General features: G+C 43.9%; 1 protein-coding gene across 5 annotated transcripts in view; it reads left to right on the forward strand.

Moving 5' to 3' along the window:
- Positions 1-18626, forward strand: part of slc35d4 (solute carrier family 35 member D4) — a 37838-nt gene extending 19212 nt beyond the window's left edge. For 3 of the 5 annotated variants that reach the window (XM_088642033.1, XM_088642031.1, XM_088642034.1), the window contains 2 exons: positions 71-135; positions 9757-11765. In XM_088642033.1, coding sequence (XP_088498159.1) covers positions 71-135; positions 9757-9823 — 132 coding nt within the window. In that variant the 3' untranslated portion in view covers positions 9824-11765. Of the gene's footprint in view, positions 1-70; positions 136-9756; positions 11766-12575; positions 14942-17152 lie in introns of those variants that run through there. The other 2 variants (XM_088642032.1, XM_088642035.1) reach the window with 2 other exon arrangements.
- The last annotated feature ends 19 nt before the right edge of the window (positions 18627-18645 follow it).

The raw sequence follows: 18645 nt of genomic DNA on the forward strand, positions 1-18645 counted from the left end.
GATTTTTTTTGCTTAATTTTTTCTCACTTTTGAAGATGTGTAATTTTACACATGTCCCTTCTACATTTAGGTCCTGGCAGCTAGCTTGTCCCCATTTGTCTTTGACATTGTTGTCAACATACCAACAGTCTGTTGGTGAGTATATTTTGTTTCATCTTTATTTGTCTTCTCAGCAAGTCCGTGTTTAATGCTGCATTTGCGTCTCTTGGCTTTCGTTCATAGTCCAAAGAAAAACACTTCACACCCGGTATTCCAGTTCACAGTTTGTCAGCACTTCTGTAATAAAATTTAGCAAAGTGTTTACAGAGATGATCTAATGTTGCCAAATAGGTATGCCCACATCATAAATAAGCACTTTCACAAGGGAATGTGTGCGGTGTGCTGCTGAGAAACACTGACGATGTATGAAGACAGGCTGAGGTGTACTGTATATACAGTAGCTCTGCAAGCTTTTTTTTTCAAGGCAGGATAGCTTTTCTGAATTTCATTTTCACATCTGCTCTGCCTCTCACATACACACCACAATCAGGAACTCTCCACTAGTCCAGTCTTCAAGCTACTTTTTCACACGGCAAATATGTATTTTGTATCTCAAGGAGTTACTGAAACTACAGTCTGTTTCCACACAACCTTGCATATTTAATGAAAGGGGCACAGGCAGCTGATACGTTGTTTATTTGGTACTAGGTGTAATGAGGCTAGGGCTTCAAAGTGTCTCCCCCCGGTAATGGTGCTCACGTGGGGAGTGGGGCGAGCCCTGTGTTCTAGGCGTTGGTGGTTCAGGTCTGCGTTACGTGCATGGGATTGACTGAGCAGCACCCTAGGTCAGCATCGCCGGGTTTGGGTCACCAGGCTTTTCAATCGGCCAGTAGCCCTTGGACTTGGCGAAGGGCCCATGGCCCTGCCGTGTGGTGTGCAACACAACCGCTTCGCTTTTCTAGCTGGTCCTGCCTTCCCTGTGTAAGTGCTCACAGTGGGATGCACGGCTTAGAAAAACGTGCGCAGACGCAGACATCGCCCCCTGGTGCTGGGGAGGCCTTTATAGCCTTGAGCCAAGCTCAAGGTGGCTCTAGATTGGAAGGAAAGGGAAAAACAACTCGATATTGAAAAGAAATAATGAGTCATTTCTGACATTTGTTATAATTGACAAATTATGACACCATGAGACCTTGAAATTGTCCATGGCTTTTTCTTTGAAACAAAGGTATGTAGGAACCTTCAGTCTAGATGGAGTGCCACAAGATTTTGTTTTAGAAGGGAAACATCCAGGAAACAATGGCCTGACCTCCGCTACACGGTTTTGACCTCCTTACTGCCAGTGTTCAGGTGAGATTGTTTTGCTGGAGAGAGAATTCACCTCCAGGTCTGACGGGGGTGAGGGGGGAAAGCTGACCCCAGTTAAATTCTTGAACAACATCTGTCACTGAAGCCCCTTCTGGAGAGGAGATGTTTACCTTGTTCAGAGCTAGAACGTAAGGGGGTTAAGATTAAATGTGCCTGCATTATTTTTTGTGTGTTAAAGTGCTGGTCAGGTGCCACCATGAGCCTGCTTTAAGAGTAAGACAGAGAATGTTTGCCACTTCCTTGGGTAAGCGTTTCCTGTTGCCCTTTCAGAGGCTCAGAGTGTTTCACAATTGCTCAGCTGGCGGACAGAAATTTAAGTTCTTTTCAGAAGATGATATTTTTACTACAAACCAGCTGTGTACTGGATGGCCGGAGCTGGCTTCTGCCCACAGAGAAGAGTGTGCCCTGGACCTAACTGATGAGCTCACGTGATGGGTAATGTGAGCCATGTGTGTCAGCCAGACTTCCCACAAACTAGCAAGGGAGGATCAGCCTCAATTCATGTTTCTCATGACTGTAGCCAGTATTTGCAAGCAAGGACCTGCTAGGACAGGATGGTGACTATCCCAGAGGAACACTTTATACTTCTTTTTAAAATGATTTCTCTTTCATCAGAACATGGGAGCTGGCCTTTATTGGACTCAAATTCATCACCCACAAAGTTGTTTTAGTATGGTTAATTGATCAATATTTATTGCATTTTAGGGGTGTTTTTTAAGGTATTGTGAACATTAAAATAGATTTAAACTATTTTGAAAATGTGATTATCCAATCAGTAGGGTTATTTTAGAACCAGTGTTGTGACGATATTTAATTTGTGTAGTGGCAGACAGAGGTAATACTTCATTTATTGCCTTGCAAAGGTGGATTTTCATGGAATTAGCCTCCTGCTGCCCATGTCACAGTTAATTGCAAGAAAAGGTCAGCCTAGCTTCTTTGTCTTCTCTCATTGGCTCAGCAAAATCCTGCATTTTCATGACATGTGACTTGGGTTCTGTGAATTGCAGAGAAAATGCACAAAGGTGATAAATAACAACGAACCCTGATCAGAGTTGTGGATTAGGGGCTTCCCTTTATTTTCTGCTCTTATCTGACAGCACATATGTTGCCACTTCCTGTGTGTGTGCCTGTCCTTGACTCAGCAGGGCAGACCTTCTGTGAAGCCACAAATAAGTACAGGTAGTGACTGCCTGAAGAGCCTGTTTTCACAAGAGGATCACAAGCAGTATCTTTAATTTGTAAGCAGTCCACAGGCAGAACTCAGGGATGTCTACATACCTAGCTATAAGATATTATTATCAATTGCTTACACTTATATAGTGCTTTTCTGAACACTCAAAGCGCTTTACAGGTAATGGGGGCTCCCCTCCACCACCACCAGTGTGCAGCCCCACCTGGATGATGTGATGGCAGCCATAGTGTACCAGTACAGTCACCACACACCAGCTCTCAGTGGGGAGGAGAGCAGAGTGATGAAGCCAGTTCAGAGATGGGGATTATTAGGAGGCCATGATTGGTAAGAGCCAATGGGAAATCTGGCCAGGACACCGGGGTTGCACCCCTACTCTTTTAATGATCACAGAGAGTCAGGACCTCGGTTTTACGTCTCATCCGAAGGACGGCGCCTGTTTACAGTATAGTGTCCCCGTCACTATACTGGGGCATTAGGAGCCACACAGACCGCAGGGTGTTAATCCTCAGCCAGTGCTGTGGACTGGAATTAATACAAATTGAAAAAAGTGTGAGGGTAGTACAGGGGGCAGACATCATTCCCCTTCTTTTTGGGAGGGTTCATATTTAGCTCAAGTAGCAAGGGAAAGGAGTTAATTATAGCCTCAACCACTGGAGAACAACATAGCTGGAATTTGTTTAAATTTGTTGCAATGCAGCATTTGTGCTTGGCAGAAGACCAGGAGTGACGGACGTTGCCAAGGCCTTCATGTGAACTTTGAGCTATCAGGTGAAAAAAGGGCCTTTTGGATTCTGATTCGATCATTGCGGCCCTCCACTTCTCATGCAGTCAGGGCTGAATTCGCCAGAACCAGCCAACAATGAAAGGGAAAGTCTTATCAGTAATACTGTCTATATTGCTCTCTTTGTTCCCTCACTGTCTAGTTTTTCAAGGGCAGTAGCGCAAACCGTTAAAAAGCAGTTTTGAAACAAATGCAAAGCAAACAACTAAGTCTGCTTATGTAAGTGTCCTGCTAGCTCAGTGTGAATAAGAACCAGCTGTAGATCAAAATATTTAAAAGGTACTGTGCTGTGGAAAGAGGATTCCGAGAAAAGAATAATTATTGATGAGTGCAAAACTGGACGTGTTCCGGTCCTTTGCAAACGGCCCTGGTGAATCTTGTTCCACCCATCCCTCTTCTAACGGCTTCATCCAGTTCGGGGTCTCGGGGAGCTGGAGTCTGGCCTAGTAGGTGCAGTACACCCTGGACTCCAGTCTATCACAGGGCACACGCTTGCAGTTTTCCCAGCAGCCATGAACCCACCGCTGTGGGAGGAAACCCACATGAACACAGGGAGAACATACAAACTCCATGCAGACAGCACCCACTGAGGCCTGTTTCAGTAGATCTGATATTAAAATTCCAGTCTAGTAGCATGTTATTAATTCCCACATAATTCATCTCGGCACATCTACCAGCACCTCCTCGGAGACTGCAGTTTCATTTGGACGTTTATGCACGGCTCATTGGTATTCTGTCGGCTCTCACCGTTATGTATCTTATTACTGGTGTGTGTCTAGAATGGTATGTGAAGATGTATTGAGAAGATGCCATCTGTTATTGGCTTTATGTTGTATTTGCTGTATTGTATTCTAATATGAGTATGAGCTCACCAAACCACATTCCATGCATCTAGGTGCCATAGCAATAAAGTATTGAGCTGTAATGTCTTAAGTGACATTGAGAATACTGTTCATGTGAGCTATTTAGTGCAATTACGTTTTACATACTGTATAGCATGTTTTGCAAGATAAAGTCTAGTTGACAGAATATTGAGCTTTTTAATGTTCCTGTTATCTCATTTCTGTTAGTTACTTTAGTACAAAAAAGTTGTTTTAAAACTTTACTACAAATATTGTTAGTTTGCAGAAGAATAGTTATGTATTTTAAAATACTTTGCATTTGGAATATGTCTAACTAATATTTTCAGAAGGATTTTTAGGAGTTCCAAAAACAAAAAGATTTAGCTTTTGTCCTCCTAACTGCTGACATTCCATGACAATCAAAAATATCTTATCATTGTAGGATGGCCGTATTGTCACAAGGTTTTCAATCTCGTTTTGAAAAAGCACCACTATTTAGAGTTGGAGAACTTCAATAGTACACAGTCAACCATTCTGACAGATCACTTAGTGGCAGACGCTTTGAATCACCTGTGTATAAATGTGATAAATGTGATAATCTTCTACACATGTGTAATGGCTTCCTTTTTTAAAGAGATTTATTTTTTCTCTTTTTTTGTTTCATGATTAAGGGAGGATTATACATTATAAAAAAAAGTTTGCTAAAAGCTGAAGATTGATCAGTGAACCAGCTGCAGGCTTGGAGGGATCGAGCTCCGGGCAGATCAGCCCTGTGAGAATTACAACATTTTTGAATGATATGTTCCACTTGCTCTCCATATAAATATGAAGTGGCTTTGCCATTTTGCAGTGACCTCCTGATCAAGGCTATACCCTTGGATAACTCCAAGTGATCCTTTTAAGCTGATTTTTGTTTCATTCGAATAACTGCCAGATTGGTCAAAATCCAGGCCTTGTAGTTCTCCGGGTGCAAAGATGGATATGTGGTCAGAAATGTACCACGCTTCAGTAAAAAAAAAATGAGATGCCAAAACATTTTTTGTATGTAGCTTTTTGTTTTTTATTGAACATTACAGTCGTACCAGTAGTTATCATCTTTTTTCTGCTTAAGCTATTTTGTCAAGTTCCTTAGAATTTCAAGGAGCCATGTTGTCCTTACTTTCTACAGGCGTGCTCCTGTATGCATGTACCGGTGTTTTCACAGTAACTTTCTGTGACCATCAGGACGACGCCCGCGTCCCTCATTCTGCTGTGGAATTGAACACATGTGCGTGAGACATTTCAGAGCTGCAGCGGGACACCGTAGGAGGAATATTTGGATTGTATGAAAGGCTTATCCCTCTCTGGTGTAGCAATTCAGGTTGTGTTTTCTCTACTTTTTCTGTTAGGCAGGGGTAAATTGAGATTGTAGTTGGTGGCCGTCGGCACCAGAGTAGCTGAGTGGTGCTGCTATCGGGGGCGTGTACTTCGGTTTTATTCAGGTCAGGGCACTGTGGGGAACAGTAATCTTATTACTGCGACAGCAGGACCGGTCTGGAATCGGGCCGCTGTCCCGTAGAGGTGTACTGAAGTGGGGGATTGGTGTTCCAGGCAGGCTACTGGGCCTCCTGTGGTGCTGGTCAGCTGACTGTAGACAGAATCGCATTCCACGGGCAGGACCAGTCGGGTCAGACACCAGAAATGTGCTTGGTAGAGCCTGACCTTGCCACTCAGCTCCAGGAGGGGCCGGACTGAAAACATATTGCTCTTCCATGCTTTTTGAGATGGACAATACAAAGTACACAGTGTCCCTGAAACTGGGGACCATATAAGGCATATGTGGTCCTTCCTGAGTGACCTAGACTTACTTTTCAGAAAGCAACTGCTCTAGTGTCCTGCTTTCATGCGCACTAGACGCTCTTGCATTTAGTAGCTTTTCTTTATATACAGCGGTCAGCGTTACTACCCTATAGCACTGGGGCCCGGATTCAGTTGTAGACCTGGGGTTCTCCCTGTGTTTGTGTGGGTTTCCTCTGGGAGCTCTGGCTTCCTCCCACAGTCCAAAGACTGGTGGTGGGTTAATTGGCTTCAGTGAGAATTGGCCCTGGTGTGAGTGTGTGTCTGTGTGCGCCTGGTGATGGACTCGAGTCCTGTCCAGGATGTATCCTGCCTTGTGCCCAGCGCTTGTTCCAGCTCTCCTGCAACTCTGAATTGCAGAAGTGGTTAGAAAATGGATAGATAGGTGGCACCTGGCCATTTGAGGAACACCAGTCACATTCAGCTAGTGACATAATACAGATTTAAGCTTCACCAGTTTTATAGTGACAGTCTGTTCTGAATGGACAGAGTTATTAACTGAAAATCTATATTTTGTTTCCATATTAGAATATACAGTTTTGAATTTGGCACACCTGTTGGAATTTGTGCACCGTGTTTGAGATTCAGAGTTCTCCTGGTTAGAGACAACATTCCCTTGGGCTCCTGAGATCAGGGTATTAACAAGGTCTGGTCTGACCTGAGATTTCTCAGTGTTGTGTTATTCTTAGTCTTTTGTATTGAAAGCAACCGCCTGCATCTCTCAGTTCTCCCAGACACATCGTTGGTGACGTGACCTGGGGTTGGCGGGCGTTTCAGGTCCTTCAACACCAGACACTCTCGTACAGCTGAGCCATGAGATGTTCCGATTGTTCCTTCCATGATTATCTGTGTGTTTTTTTTTAATGTAAGGGGCCATCTGCCCCTTCAGTATCCAACAGCTCTGTCTGATACAGGTTTGTGGTGAACCTAGCCCAGCAGACAGGGGTGGGAACAGCCATCTCTCACAGGGCACACCTCCACACCCACCAGTACTGTACATGCACATGGGAGACAGTTTAGAGCTGCCAGATGACCTAAATAGCAGCTCTTTGGTCTGTGGAGGGAAACAGGAGCAGTCAGACAGACAAAGAGAGAAAAGTCCATAAACAGGCAGATCCCGCACAGCAGGCACGCCAAGCCAAAATGGAGCTCAGGCCCTGAAAGAGCGAGCAACACCAACCAACACATGTCGTGCTCCGTGTATTACAGTACATACACACAAGTGTTTTCAATTACTCACCACATAGGCGAGTGGTATGAGATGCAGTATAAGGCATAATAGCATGGTCTGCCCGGTGCAAGGAAAACAAAATGGTGGGCCGGCAGTAATGAGTCCGAGAGCATGCTGCTGGTCAAAAGTCCAGGTCATGGAAACGATGCAGCGGGAGGCGTCCAGGTGCACAGTGCTGGGGACACGGGTGAGAGTCTGGAGGATGGATTGTAGGCTCCCCAGCGGAGGTCAGGGCGGTGCCAGTGGCTGGCTCTGGCTGAAGGGGGGCAAGGCAGCAGGAGGAGGGGCCATGGGCGAAGGAGAGCAGAGAGAGCGCGCGAGGAGACGTGGACCAGGGGAGAGGGGAGAGGGAGGAGGGCCCGCGGCGAGCCTGCTGCAGTCCTCTGTTCTCCACAGACCCATGAGCTGGAGCAGAGTGTGAGACAGAGGAATGGAGGGTGAGGCTGGAGTCTTCAGCAGAGGAGGGAGAGAGAGAGATGGAGAGATCGCTGAAGGGGGAGAAGAAGAAGGGATGTAGAGGCTGAAATTTAAAAGGGATGAGTCTGAGGTCATGCGAATGCTTCCAAAAACCTGACCTGAGAATCGGTGAGAGCTGGGAAGAATAAGAGAACTCAGGCGGAAGGGTAAGAGGTAAGAGGAGAAGGAGAGAGATCAGGGGTCCCATCAGGGGGAGATCATAGGAAAGAGTCATAGCAGAAACTTGAAGGAGAATCTAGAGAACCAGGTAAGGCGCAGTACCTCAAAAGGCCAGGCGGAGACAGATCAGAGGATATGATATTTTGTCACGTTAATTTGGCTGTGTATTTTTGGTAGCCAGCCACAAAAATCTCTTATTAACTTGCCTTTTTGTGTTTCAGTTTCATAATGAAAGTTCTATTCTATTTCTGAATTTCTAGTTCTTTGCAATATTTTATTTGAACAGTATTTCTTAATGTAATCTTTTCTAATGAGATTAATTTTAAAAGTCTGTTTACCCTGATAAGGGTGTGTGGAATTTGCCCAGTGAGCTGCAGGCTTTCTCCCATTAATGATGAGAATTACTGTTTCATAAACGGAACTAAGCTGCTTCATTAATGCAGCTTCTTTTACCGCGAACAGGAAATGGCTCAGGGCCAAATCTTAGACACAAAATTAGTCCCTCTGATTTAGTAAGGATTTGGGAACTAATTGGTTATTATACAAGGTTTACAAACTTTTGGTGTAAGCTTTGGAGAGATAAATCTCAATGTTCATTTTGAGAAGCTCTTCAGCTGTGACCCGCCTGTTACTGGCAAATTATATGCCAGTATTAAAACCAAAAGTGAACATGTAAACAGGATATTTCTTGTTAACAAACTACAGTGCTACTCAAAGTGTTTTTGGATCGATTACTTGTTTAAGTGCATACAGAGTGCATGTTTTGTGCTGCAGAGTGCTGACTGGGTTTGCATACACAATAGCACATATATAATGACTTTTTACATGGTTTTTACTTCTGCAGAAGTGATCACTCCCTCACTTGTTTAGTAGGCCGACAGTACATTTTAAAGTCACGCTCTGTTGTTAAATGTCTTATTTTCAGCAGCCCATAGCATTACGAATACTACTTCAATCAGACAAAATGTTTAGTCCACCTTTGGAAACGTAAAGGCACTCGTTTCAGGGCAGGCTGAGCTCTGTGATCGAGGCATCGTGGGTTTGAGCCTGGGTCATGTCACTAGCCAACTACGACCAAGGTTCTCCAGGTGGAGAAGCCCGTTTGGTTGAGTGCTTCCTTGGGCAGGGTGGAGAGAGTTCTCAGCAGCATGGCACCCCCTGTGGCTGAATGGGCACTTGCAGGCTGCGACATGTTTCAAGACGGCTGTCGCTGGCGGGTGTGTATGTGTGCGCCTGCTCGTTTTGTCTCGCGCGCGGTGGTGGGATTTGCAGAGCACAGCCTGGTAGGGATGAACACACAGCTGGCTGTTCCAGAAGGAGTAGGTATGACAGAAGTCATTGGCAATTTCTAAATTCAAACAATAAGAAAAAAATGTTTTGTCCCCTTGTTTGGAATTTGTGTCAAAGTTTAATTGGACCTGGACTTTTTTCTTCCAGTTGTCCACAGAACATTTAAAAAAAATAGAAATATAGAGTTCATCGTACTGGAATGTCTGGAGTGTTCAATTAGAAAAATAATCCTGTATTTCTTGTGCAAACACATTTATTGCTAAGGTCACCCAAATACGCTCAAATACAGGCGAAGGGTACTGTCGGTGAGAGCTGGGAAGGATAAAAGAACACAGGCAGAAGACTTAGAGGGAAAAGGAGAAGGAGGGGTCCCCTCACTTGATGTTGGGGGGACACCTGCAGGGGGGGAGAAGAGAGAAAAAGAGAGAGAGTCATTGTGGAAACTCGGTGGAGAACCAGACAAAGGCGGAGACAGAGCAGAGAATGATGTGATCTTTTCTCACCGTAATCTGGCTGGCTGTTTTTCTAATGGCTACCAGCCGGCCCTCTCCCTGTTTCCATGTTTACTTGTGTCTGACCATATTCCACTTCATGTTTTGCTCAGCTTCCTGCTAAGTGGCCTTGGTGAAGCCCTGCTTGTGTATTCAGAGCGCAGCGCCTCCATGAGATGACGGAGAGACGGGGCAGGGCGAAGTCCACCAGGAGGCTTTCTGCCAGACTGTCCTGAAGCAGTTCGTCCTGTGAAGGGGATACTGATTCAAGGCAGGAAGGACTGTTGTGGGCTGGATCTCTTCTTTCCGTTCTGAATCTCCGTGAAGAAAAAAGAGACACAGTGAATATGAGAAATGTAATTTATACATTCAAAAGATAACTTATAAGACTGTTTATAGTGTAATTCTGCTTAGACGCGTTATCTTTCAACCAATCGCTATTTAATCCGTTTTATATTTTTGGTTAAAGATTAACTCAGACAGGACAGGAAGTCCAACCTTGGATAGGAAGTGGATGTCTTGTAACTCTCTCACAGAGGCATAGCTGATCCTGGGTAGCTGCCATGGGTCTGAGCCATCACAGCATCAATACAGTGATCTGGCCAAGATCTTGAGGGCACACTTCAGGAGGTATACATACAGCTGTGTGGCAAAATAAAGCGTCTGTTAAGCCCAGACAGACACCAGATAAGTCAGTCTTGTGCCTGATCCCGGGATGAGACTGAGGTGGCTGGCAGGGGAGCTTGATTGGCGGCCCTTTTCAAGGCGAGTTTTTCAAAGCCAAGAGCTGTGCTATGAGACAAAAATAGCATCTGATCGACCTTTTATTCATCACCTTCCATTGAGTTGTAAGGGAGTGTTGTATCCCAGTTCACGGCCTGCGAGCAAGCCATGCGGCGTGCTCAGGGGAGAGAGGAGAAGAGGGTACGAGGGAGAGTGGCCAGACTCCTTGTCCTGTCGCCTCTCGCACAGCGCAGGCTGCCCCCCAGCGTGGAGTCTGGCCACAGGAAGCTTTGCGCTGCTCTCACCCCCAGGACTGGTGGGGAAGGACTCGGGTTTCCACAAACAATAGCTGCGGGCCGGGAGGAAGAAGCCTGCCAGCCACTCGCCCGTCAGTGGAGCAGGAAGCCTGTTGCAGACCAGACTGCTGTGTTCCTACGGCTCCTGCCAGCCTGTCTGGACAGCTGAGGGTGGGTCTGTTCCCAGGCTGAGGGGCTTCAGATGCCCTAGAATCCTAGGCGGACATCCTTCACTGTGCTGAGTGCCTCACTGCCTGTCACCCTTCATTATTTATTGCTGTTCCTTTCTTCCCTTGGTGTATGCGGGACAGGTTTAGATACTCAGTTTCATACCATATCCTTACAATTTAATCTCAAATGAAGCACTTTATCCTCTCACACACACATTGAAAGGAAACTGTAACGTTTCCATTCAATCCACAGCACAAAAAACAGTGCTCCGGTAAGTAACCAAAAACAGAGTGGGTATTGATTAAGCTGGCCTTAGGAAGTGTTTTCTATAACCCATGCTTACTGTAATTGAGTCACAACCAATACTGTATCTGGGGGATTTATCTTTAAACCCCTTTCACATTGGAGTTAAAAACTCATTATATCAGGCTTCAAATATCCATTGATATGGAGGTAATATACATGAGACTTTTTGTAGAGGGTTAAGAGCAGATAAGTGAGTCTGCTTGGTTCAACCTTGTATCAAACAGTGTATCTGTGATCTTTCTCTTGATAATATCCAGAGTGAAAGGGGCTAGTTGAATTGGGACATTGGAGTGCTCCCAGCTTTTTCTTAACCAAATAAAATTAAGTGTCAGTATCTCAGTCTTTGGGTTCTGGATTTGTATATACTGTAGCTTCCTAATCAGGGACCAACTTAACTGTGAATGTGGCACAACGGTTTTTTACATAGGCTGCAAAGGTCTGTTCTACATTTCTCTTTGTATTAATTCAGTAGGAAATCTGACTGTGCTGTAAATTTTAAAACATTCGATTTTAAGGTGGGAGTGGGGGAAACTGAGCTATAAAATGAATTACCTGAAATTCCTGTCTCAAAATGGTATTGTATGTAGTACAAAGCAAAATAAAATATTTCTACCTTTCTATTAAAATGTCTCATCTTTGCATTGCTTTCTTTTGAATTTGTAGTATTTTTTCATATCATTCATTTTCTTCTGCAGCCTTGGCCTGTGTGCCTCAGCTCTCGCAGTGTACAATGATGCTTTTGTTTTGACACGGCCTTCCCAAGACCGTTCCCCTTGACTGCATCAGGATACAAGTCTCTTGTCACAGTTGCCGTTTGGGGTTCTTTTTTGGACTGTGTGCTGGTTTAAATGCTCCAAGGTGTGTCTGTGACCACGGATTAGATCTGGCGTTTATCTGCATGGCCCTTATGGACTTTAATGTTGGTGAAGAGGTGGCTCTGTTTGAATTTTGCCATCACACCACTAATGTTTGCGGTTTGTAGTTCATGAGTCACCTTCCTATTCTGTTTCCTATCCACTGTCTTATTGCCGATAGCAAATCGGGGAGAAAAGAAAGTGAAAGTTTGGCACCGCAAATTAGAACAGAGCCTTTTTTTCCATTACTGTGATTTTTGACTCCCAGGTGAAGTGACCTTTATAAACTAATAACTATCATATTTTACTGTGGGATTTCTTCATGACCTCTGCCACCGTGAGTTTTTTTTTTTTTTTTTTTAGGGTTCATCATAAGCCTTCAGGCATGTTTTATTATAACCAAATACACAGTTCCCACTTGTGTTATATCAGCATTGGATGTGGGGAAAAACATTATGTATTCTCCATGGTCTCTTTTAGAAATTATCCATTGCATGTACTAGTGATGTTGATTATAAGAATTCAGGTATAGATGTGAATGGTATTTCACCCATTCATCCACTTTCTAATCCTCTTATCCAGGATCCTCTTATCCATGGTCGCAGGGGGAGCTGGACCGTATGCTGGTAAACAACAGGCTCAAGGCAGGACACACTCGGGACAGGACGCCAGTCAATTGCAAGGTCACACCAGGGTCCACTTTTCTACAGAAGCCAGTTAACCCACCAGCATGTCTCTGGACGGTGGGAGGAAACCAGAGCACCTGGTGGAAAACCATGCAAACAAGGAGAGAATATATATATTCACCATGCAGATAGCACCCACATTAACCAATGTGTCACTAAACCACCCATGGCATTTCATATTTAGTATAAGTCCACAAAACAAAGTTAAAAAACAAAAAGCGTTATTTCCTGTGAAGTACAGATATTGTGGGAGTCGTGCATTGGCCTTGTACCTGAGGCCAGAGCAGGAGAGAGGTAGCCGACACACGGGTTTTCTTTAATCATCAACAGTTAAAAGGTTTCTCAAGGACGGGAATAGGAACAGAGTCCAGAACTGTAGGAAAATTCCTCGAGTCAGTGGTGAAATTCTTACCTCATCTAAAATGTTCAGGTCATTAGCAATGTACATTAAAGGTGTAATGCTTGTCTTTATCATCAACAGTCTCTTTGACCCCCAATGATGACAGAGTCTCCTGCTCACTTGTACCGTCCCTCTTCGTGCTCAGAGGTGAAGCACTATTTTCACTGATGAGAAGAAGATTTTAGGACTTGGGTGGTGATGAAGTGAACAAATCCACTGGATGAAACCTTAGTGGGATTGGTAGTCTTTATTGATTTTTTATACTTTCTTTTTGTTTAAAAGTTGTATTTACAGAAGATGATGGAATATACTGGAATCACTGCTAGGCTCAGCAGTACAGCAGGTCTTATAGGCACATGTACGTCCTCCAGAATTATGAAGGCAATGGAAGCTGATGCACTGACGTAATTAAGAGTTCGGGTTACAGAAAAGCAGGAGCTCCTGTGCAACTCTAGAAGCAGGGTGGAATATCACTGAAGTAAATGAAGTCACTGTAGCAGCTTTACTCGTCTCCGATACAGCCCGCATACACGCGCTTTCAACCAACTTGGACTTCAGTACCCAACAGATACAGGCTGTTCTTCAATCGGTTAGCTCACGCCGTTTTTCACTTCCCCTACAATTACCATCCAGACCACTAAATTCATCAATACTAAAGTACACAATGACCTTAGTGAATTCCTGGTGAAGACGGGTCCAGTGTCTATTCCAAAATAGACATTCAGGGTAGAATGAGAGGATAAGATGACTGTCCGTATACAAAGCAGGATCACATATACAGTGCAACCATCTCCACTGTCTGATTCTACATAATACATGTCCTGAGACTGAATCACAGATCGATTGAATGACAGATTGCATTCATGAATAAATAGCTACACAATAAACATTAGACCAAACATCTATTTGGCGATATCTGAGCTAGTGTTGCCCACTTCCTTGTTTGCAAACTGTTATAATATGGAGAAACCCTGAGTCAGGTAAGGGAAAAGTGCCACTTCAGCCCAATGCTCATTTCAAAGGAACAAGTTGCCAGCTGATCCCAAGCTGACAAATGAGGCACAGGTTTTCAATGAACAGAGTGAATGCATGACCGGACCCAGTGTTTGATGAATGCATCCCATTGTGCTAGATTGTAGGGGATTTAAAAGGCCTCACGACAGCTAAGTCTCTTGTCAACATTTGTGCTTTGGCCATTGCATAGAACTAGCCTACTGATGACTGCTCTTGATATTGGACTCATAAGAAACCAGTAGTGTGTTTTGCCAAGATGTGTAGGAATGGTTGCCCACATTGACACGTGACACATATTACTGGAAATATATTTAGAAATAGCCCCCCACCCGACTTATTCATAACAAACGAATAAGTAATTTTGTTAAAGGTTTATGAATAAATCATAGATGGGGCCCACCAAGAAGCCCTTAGATGGGTCTTGTAAGGCTTGTGAGATCCCAAGCTTATAACATGAGCTCCATATGCAGAAAATGCAAAATACACAACAAAGCATCAGACCTGAAGATTATTTTACAGAATGGTGGTGTTAGATTTTCAGAATATATTTACAGTAAGATACCTCATACTTGGTGCAAGCAAGCAATTATATTGCTTTCAGAGTTCTGGGGGTGACATACAGTAATATTCAAAAATACTTCAAATTTGCTTGGTTTGCAAATGTCAAACCTAGCAATAATAAAAACACTCCCCGCTACAAATGTCTGTATCTAGGGCATATTAGTATAATGTGCATAATTATACTCTGCTGTAAAAAAACAAAACCTAGCAGAAACAAAAGTCTTCATAAACTGTGTACTGCAGTTGGGGAATAACCACTGCTCGAAACTCCTAGTGTCTGAAATGCAGTGAGCTGCTAATCTTTGCTCAGATACCACTCGGTCTACACACCAGGTAAGGGGCATTTCTTTCAAATTCCAAACGCTTTTTTCATTCGTATTTGTGCCTATTAAACAAATTAAGGTTATTATTACATTTAACTTGTTTTATATTGTCGGTTTTGGTGTTTCTGAACACATTCTATAACAATATATGAGAGAAGATGCCACTGTAGCCCTGCTTCTACAGTGTCCTTTTACATAAGGGAGGGAGGCCATCGGCATAGACTGAGGATTTCCAACCATATTATTTTCTTTGCAAACGTCAGTACTCATTAAACCACATTTTCCTTCCTGCAGATGAAAGCTTATGTGGGAAACCATATTCTTTTTACCATATTCTTTTCAAACCTGAATGATTTAATCACCGGGGGAATGATGACACACGAGAATCAGACGATGTGTGTATGTTTAAGCAACAAGGCACTCGAGGCCTGTGCTACTGTATATCGGGAATATCGTCACAGTTAAAAGGCTCAACAGCTTAATTTTCGTGTTCAATACATTTTTAAAATAAAATTAGTTCTATACAGCAATCGCATATTATGCAACAGTTTCATAAAAGCAATAAGGCACCCGAGGCCTTGCGCACGTTTACGTGAACATTTCCACTGATTGTACAAGCATGGACTAACTGCCCAATCCCGAATTCGTCAGGTATTTTCTTGTTCGCTTGGGGTGGGGGCTCCCACTGCTGCTGGTCTCCGTACCCGCCAGGATATCACTCTAGCGCTTTAAATAAATCAATAAATCACTGCCGACTCTCGGGATCGCCTGTTCTTGCATTTGTGTTGCACTCACCCCACCTCACCCGTTTGGAGTTCTGTAGGTACCCCTTGGTCCCTAGTGAACTCTCGTGTTCGTGTCCACTGACAGACATAATCCCTCCGGCTTCTAACCGCGCGTGTGATCACTCCCGCGCCACGGTGCTCCGCAGGCCGGGGCCGGTGTACATCTTTTTGGCAACATTGTCGCAAGATAACTGACGCCCACGGGTTCCTTCGTGAACCTACAAAAACGGAACAGGCTATCGGGGGGTTTATTGAGATACTCAATTTAACCATCAGTAGTCTAGCAGTGTTACTACTGCCCCGTGGTCCGTCGTCTTTCACGTTTATCCTCTTCGGGTGTAAACAGGGAGGGTTGCTGGGGGCGGTGGTATTTTTCTAGAGACGCAACGGGGCAGCTTGGATTCCCAGGTGTTTGATACATGTATCCTCTTGTCTTATCTACGTTAGGAAGTAGTCTTTAAAAATCCTAGGCGATGGATTTGATAAATCAGTCAGCGCGTCGATATTTCTTTATCTCCCAGTAAAAAGTCAGCATTCCTCCCGGGGTGTGCGTATATATTAGAGATGATAGCGCGTCAGCCAATCAGCTTCCAGGACCGGAACCATCCGCTTCTCTCATGAGTGTTGCATGTATGATGGGTTGTGGCTTGATGGCAGCCCCCTATCCAATCGGAGAGAGGAGTTAACCAAGGGGTAGCTACAAGACTCCAAACGTGGAGGTGGAGGTGGGATGAGTGCAACACAAATGCAAGAACAGGTGATCGCGAGATTCGGCAATGATGATGATGATGATGATGATGATGATGATGATGATTTAAAACAGCTGGGTGAAACTGGCTTTGCTGTTGTCCCCCCCGAAACCTCAGTTAGGAACTTCCATTTCACAAGGAATAACGACATTCAAGAATCAGATGCTTTGTGAACGTTTGTAGAGTATTTTAAGTATAAGGCCACTTGGCTTAACCTGCTTGGTTAAGCCTGGGCACAGGATGAGGAGGCGCGGACCTTCAAAAAGAAACAAGTGGACTGCTGACCGAGCCAGAGGGGCAGGACACCGGACAGACCCAGGGCCCAGGAGATGGTGTCGGTGGCAACAGAGGCTGACGGTGTTGTATTCTTGTATTCTTATACAATTGTATTGTTTTTTGTTCTGCTTACCGTCTGAGAGCTAGCTAAATAGCATTTCGTTATGCCATATACCTGTGTATGAGTACAATGAGAATAAACTTGAACTTGAATTTGACAGGCAGGAACCTGGGGCCGAAGGCAACAAAGCCACGTGGAACGCAAGGGATAGGAGCTGCGCGTAGAAGTAGAGATTAAATTAATGAACAAGAGGAAAACAAGATGTAGCACGAGCAGCCAAATGAGCAGGATAGTAGACAAATAGCAGGAGAAAACAGAGACAGACTGTGAAGAGGGAATGTCAAGAGGAACAGAAGGAGGGGAACAAGGCAGAATGGAGGGTCCTGGGGTGGCAGCAGGGGGCAAGGGGTCCTTCCGATGATGGGCTGCTCTGCTCTAGGTGACAACATGGCAGGGGGCTGGATTACAGAGCTCATGAGGTGGACAGACCTCGGAGAGATGGAGAGAGAAAAAAAAACAATGGAGCATTGTTTTCCGAAGGGAATACTGTGATTGTAGAGAATCCCTAGCAACCTATCTAGAGTGCAAGTGTCCAGGCTGTGATGTCAGGGATTGCAGCAATGAGAGATGCAGGGGGAGCGATGTGGGAGCAGAGGAAGGTGAAACAGCAGGCTGATCTGGACAAGCTGGAGATTCTTGCTCGATCCATAGTGAAGAGGAATGTTTTTTTTTAAAAAGGACACCACAGTTTCTTTTCTCTTCCATCTGAGGTTGTCTTGTTTGTTCAGATTGAGAAGTCACGCAGAAATACACATAAGAAGTTCTCCTTTTCCTTCTTTTTTTTTTGGTTGTTAAGTTTGTTCATTTTTGTTTTTTTCAACCATAAGAAATAAAGTCCACGTGTTGAGTTACGCGCGATATAAAATGTGAGATCTTGATATTTTTTTCGTCCATTTTTGGAAACTGGAGCACAGTCCACATGTAGACAAATAACGCATGAAAGCTAACGCTGTGCCAAGTTTGTCTCATTTTTTGCCTAACGGATGAGGAACAAAGCGGACCAAACTGATTTTGCAACATTTTAGAATGGGGAGTGCTAGTAATCCTTCTCATTAAGAACTGAGGAAAATAGTGTGATTACCGAGCAAAAATAAAAATAAGTCTCCAATCTTGACCTTCATATTGGGCAATGGAATACATTTTGCCATCGCTTTGTTTGAAACCTAAACATCGCCTTTAACTGTGAGGTTTGAAGTTAGAGTGCAGGCATCTATATCTTCCCACCCTCCCCTCAAATCCCCACTTCCTGAAGAAAAAAATAAAGTACATGTAAGCTGCAAAACGTAAACTACCTTTTGAGCACTTGAGAGATCTTTAAAATTCATAACTAGTCAATTTACAAATGGAAAGTAGAACAGTCAAGAGGGATTATAGATGTTTTTTTTAAATTAAAAAAATCAGTTAGAATATAGAAGAAACTGAACACAAAAACATCTCGAAAACTGACACAGAGTATTTCACTATACAATGGCGAAACTTCCTACTGTATTGCTTTGTGACAAACTACTTGGTTGTTATGGTATGAGTGACAGATTCAGTGCGGAAAACTGACGAGTATAAGAAATTGTTTATGGTTGTCCAAATTTTGACCAAACATTGCAGACTTCCTGTTTGGCACTTTCAGTCATGTGTCAAGTTCTTAATTCTCCTTTTGAAAATTCTGAAAGTGATGTCATATTGAGTTGTTTAATTTGGACATTAAAGTGTTGAACAATTCAGCCTAGAACTATTTTTACC

This window comes from Lepisosteus platostomus, chromosome 8 (assembly GCF_059453375.1).
Source record: "Lepisosteus platostomus isolate fLepPlt1 chromosome 8, fLepPlt1.hap1, whole genome shotgun sequence".
Lineage (NCBI taxonomy): Eukaryota > Metazoa > Chordata > Actinopteri > Semionotiformes > Lepisosteidae > Lepisosteus > Lepisosteus platostomus.